Here is a 3,082-nt window from a genome sequence, read left to right on the forward strand (position 1 = left end):
CACACACCTGGTTCTGCTCAGGTACCACAGATCAGACACACACCCGGTTCTGCTCAGGTACCCAAACCAGACACACACCTGGTTCCACAAAGAGCCTCAGGCATCTTTCTGATCATTTTTTCCTCCTTACTCTTGCTCTCCCCGGCAGGCTGTGGGGAAGAGACTGCACTTGAGGAATAAGGATTTCACCTTCCAACTAAGGTACACAGGGTTTTTTGTTAATAAGAAGGAAGTGATCTGCAGTTGATTATTTCATGATTGCTTTTCACACAATGCAGTTCCCTAACTCTTGTATTATATGTCATGTCAATTATAACTAGTCTCTTTCCTTCTGTTTCTTTTCTGCTTTGCTAAATTTCATCTTTTTGACCTACACTGAAACATGCGAGGGTACACGTATGCATTTTGAGTTTGTTTTTTCCCCCCTTTTAAATCATCTGAAATACAGTCTCTAAGGAGTAACTGCTTTGAGGCGCAGTGTTTTGTTAAGTGACTGGTTCCCAGATCGTCACACCCCTCAGACAGTGTCTAGGACCAACTTTCAGAAGCCACAAATGGAAAAGAATAAATTAGTAGCGTGTATTTATTTGAGTTCGGTTACAATACACAGACAAGGAGGACGCTGAACTTATTACTGAGATATTTTTTGCAGCTGCAGGTAACATGAGTGACAGTGCACAGAGCAGCAGAGGAAAGAAGTTGTTTGCATAAATACAGACACCGGAGTACAGGGATTTCACAGTTTTCACAGCAGTATGTTACAACTTTACAGTTTAAATTACTACACCAGCGCTTGAGTAACATTGGTTATACATCAGCAGTGGTCCCAATATTCAGGTACAATCAGACCAAGGATGAGAATACAGTTAAAAAAAAAAAAAAGCCTAAGTCATGGCTTATGGGAAGGATGGGCACATTCCCCTTCATATTACCAGAGTAATGTTCCATAAGACTGTGCCCATGAGCCAAACTTTCTCCCCAAAACCCTTAATCTTTTCTGGAAACAAAATGAAATGAGAGAGTAGAAAAACTAAACCGGTGAGAGACAGTATTAAATACAGCAGGTAACAGAGGGAATAGCACAAGTTTTGGTTTTATTAGAGTAAGTTTCTATTCTTATAAAACAGTCGCTTTGCACAGTTTGACCAGGCAGCTCGACGTCTCTGTCCCAACGGGCTTTAGACAACACAGTCCCACCGTGGCTGTCCCCTGGACAGGCTTCTGTCCTCGTGCAGTGACATTCCAGGGCAACACCAGTTTCTCACATGGTCATGTGCTCTGGTAGGACATAGGATATGTCATCCCACGGGTGACGGTACAGACCCTGCTTCAATCTCTTCTGGTCCAGGTAGTGTCCTGAAATGACAACAGTTTCTGTTACAGAATTCCCATCCCTCCTCCTCGTCTTTGCCTTGGAACAACTTGAAGTTCTGGAGTACACCGAGTCCCCCCGAGGTTCAGGTTTGTCTGGTGTTCCTGGGGCAGGGCAGCCCCAGGAGATGGGAAGGGGTGGGGACGTGGCAAACTCACCAATGAATCCCATACTCCTGCCCAGTACAAAGATGCCATTGAGAGCCCCTATTTCAATATATTCATCTGCTTCTTCTCTGCAAAAGGAAGGAAATTAAATAGCTCCTGGTAGTGATCTATTTAAGGAATCAATGTCAGATAGGCTGAGAACCTGCTCTAGTGCCAGAAGCCACAAGAATTCATGTGACAGCTTTCTGCCCCCAAGGCTAGGCTATGTTTCCTTCCCAGTGTCCTGAAATTCTGCCCCCCAGGAGCTGGCAGGGCAGCTCCCATCACTTTATAGGACCACGACCCAAGTACAGCCCCCTCCCTACTCACCGTGTGAAAGAGCCACAATTCCTGAGTACATCAACAAAGGCCGCTCCAATAACGCCATCTACATTCAGGATAAGGTTTGGTTTCTGCAAGAAATGAAAACACCCCAATGAAGATGTTAACAGTGCAAATGGCGTTTACCTGGCACCTTCCACACCAAGGGTGACTTCACGGTTGCCTGTAACTGGGGACACACCAGCCCAGCGATGGAGAGGCAGCTCAGCAGCCTGAGCAAGAGCCAAAGGCTCTTAAATGGGAATGCTGGAAAACCAGCCTCAAAGAAGGGGCCTGTTGGATCAAGCCACAGAGATTCTCTGCCACGGCCCAACACATGTACCAATGGCCTTGGATTTACATCCAGCAGTGCCAGTGTGGACAGTGGCCACAGAGATGATGGTTTGGCTTGTTCAGCATTTTCCTAGTATCCTGACACCTTAAAGCCTTTCCAAACTGCAGCTATAAACGGCCTCAACTCTACCACAGAAACACAACCCCCAGGAACAACTTCTGAAGCATTGCACTTAAAATACATTGTGAACCTCAGTCACTTTCCCTCCCAAGAGAACCAGTCCTCAGAGCAGTTCAGCGCTGGCGTCTTTCACCTTGGAAGTTGTGATTTTCTCTACTTCAAGTGCGTAGTCCAGCAGTGGAGTGGCTGGGAAGTTCTGCTTCACGTAGTCCTTGAGAATCTGAACTCTCATGTCGGGGTTGTTTATCTGCAGGTTCAGAGCATGTCACAGTCACTGACGTTGCCTCTTACACAGGTACCTGACATCAGTTTTACTCATTGTAGGGTTGGGACAACTTGGTCAATAGCTGCCTCAAACTTGCCAATTTGCTTTCCTTTGTTTTTGCTCTTCCTCACCTTCAGTAAAACTCCCTCCTGTTTGTCCTAACACAGTTTTCTTACCGATTTGACTCTGTGTCCAATGCCCATGATCAGCTTCCCTTCCTTCTTCATCTTATTCACAAACTCCATGGGGATAATCCCGCTGTCAAAGGCTTTGCTGAACATTTTGGCTGCAGCATCCAGTGCTCCCCCAAACCGGTCACCCTGGGTGTAGGGCACAAAGGGAATTGCAGCAAAGGACTCCACAGTTCAGGTACAAAACAAACACAAGATTATCTCCCCCATCCACCCTGCTGGTCTCTGTGACACCCATGACATTAAAGTTGGGCAGGCACATGAGAGAAAGCATCTGGTTTTAACTCAGACAAGTGCCAATATGGAGTCAAC

The 3,082-nt window shown here is 46.2% G+C and overlaps 1 protein-coding gene across 1 annotated transcript; it reads right to left on the reverse strand.

Annotated features, from left to right (window-relative positions):
- Positions 1 to 560: 560 nt before the first annotated feature.
- Positions 561 to 2,921, reverse strand: LOC108491858 (ATP-citrate synthase-like). The gene is made up of 5 exons (XM_017803657.1): positions 2,756 to 2,921; positions 2,448 to 2,561; positions 1,849 to 1,931; positions 1,531 to 1,607; positions 561 to 1,356 (listed from the first exon to the last, which is right to left on the reverse strand). Exons 1-5 carry the CDS (start codon positions 2,858 to 2,860, stop codon positions 1,262 to 1,264), a joined length of 474 nt encoding a protein of 157 aa, XP_017659146.1. The 5' UTR covers positions 2,861 to 2,921; the 3' UTR covers positions 561 to 1,261.
- Positions 2,922 to 3,082: the final 161 nt, after the last annotated feature.

Source organism: Lepidothrix coronata, unplaced genomic scaffold (assembly GCF_001604755.1).
Source record: "Lepidothrix coronata isolate B3197 unplaced genomic scaffold, Lepidothrix_coronata-1.0 Scaffold2014, whole genome shotgun sequence".
In the NCBI taxonomy this organism is placed as follows: domain Eukaryota; kingdom Metazoa; phylum Chordata; class Aves; order Passeriformes; family Pipridae; genus Lepidothrix; species Lepidothrix coronata.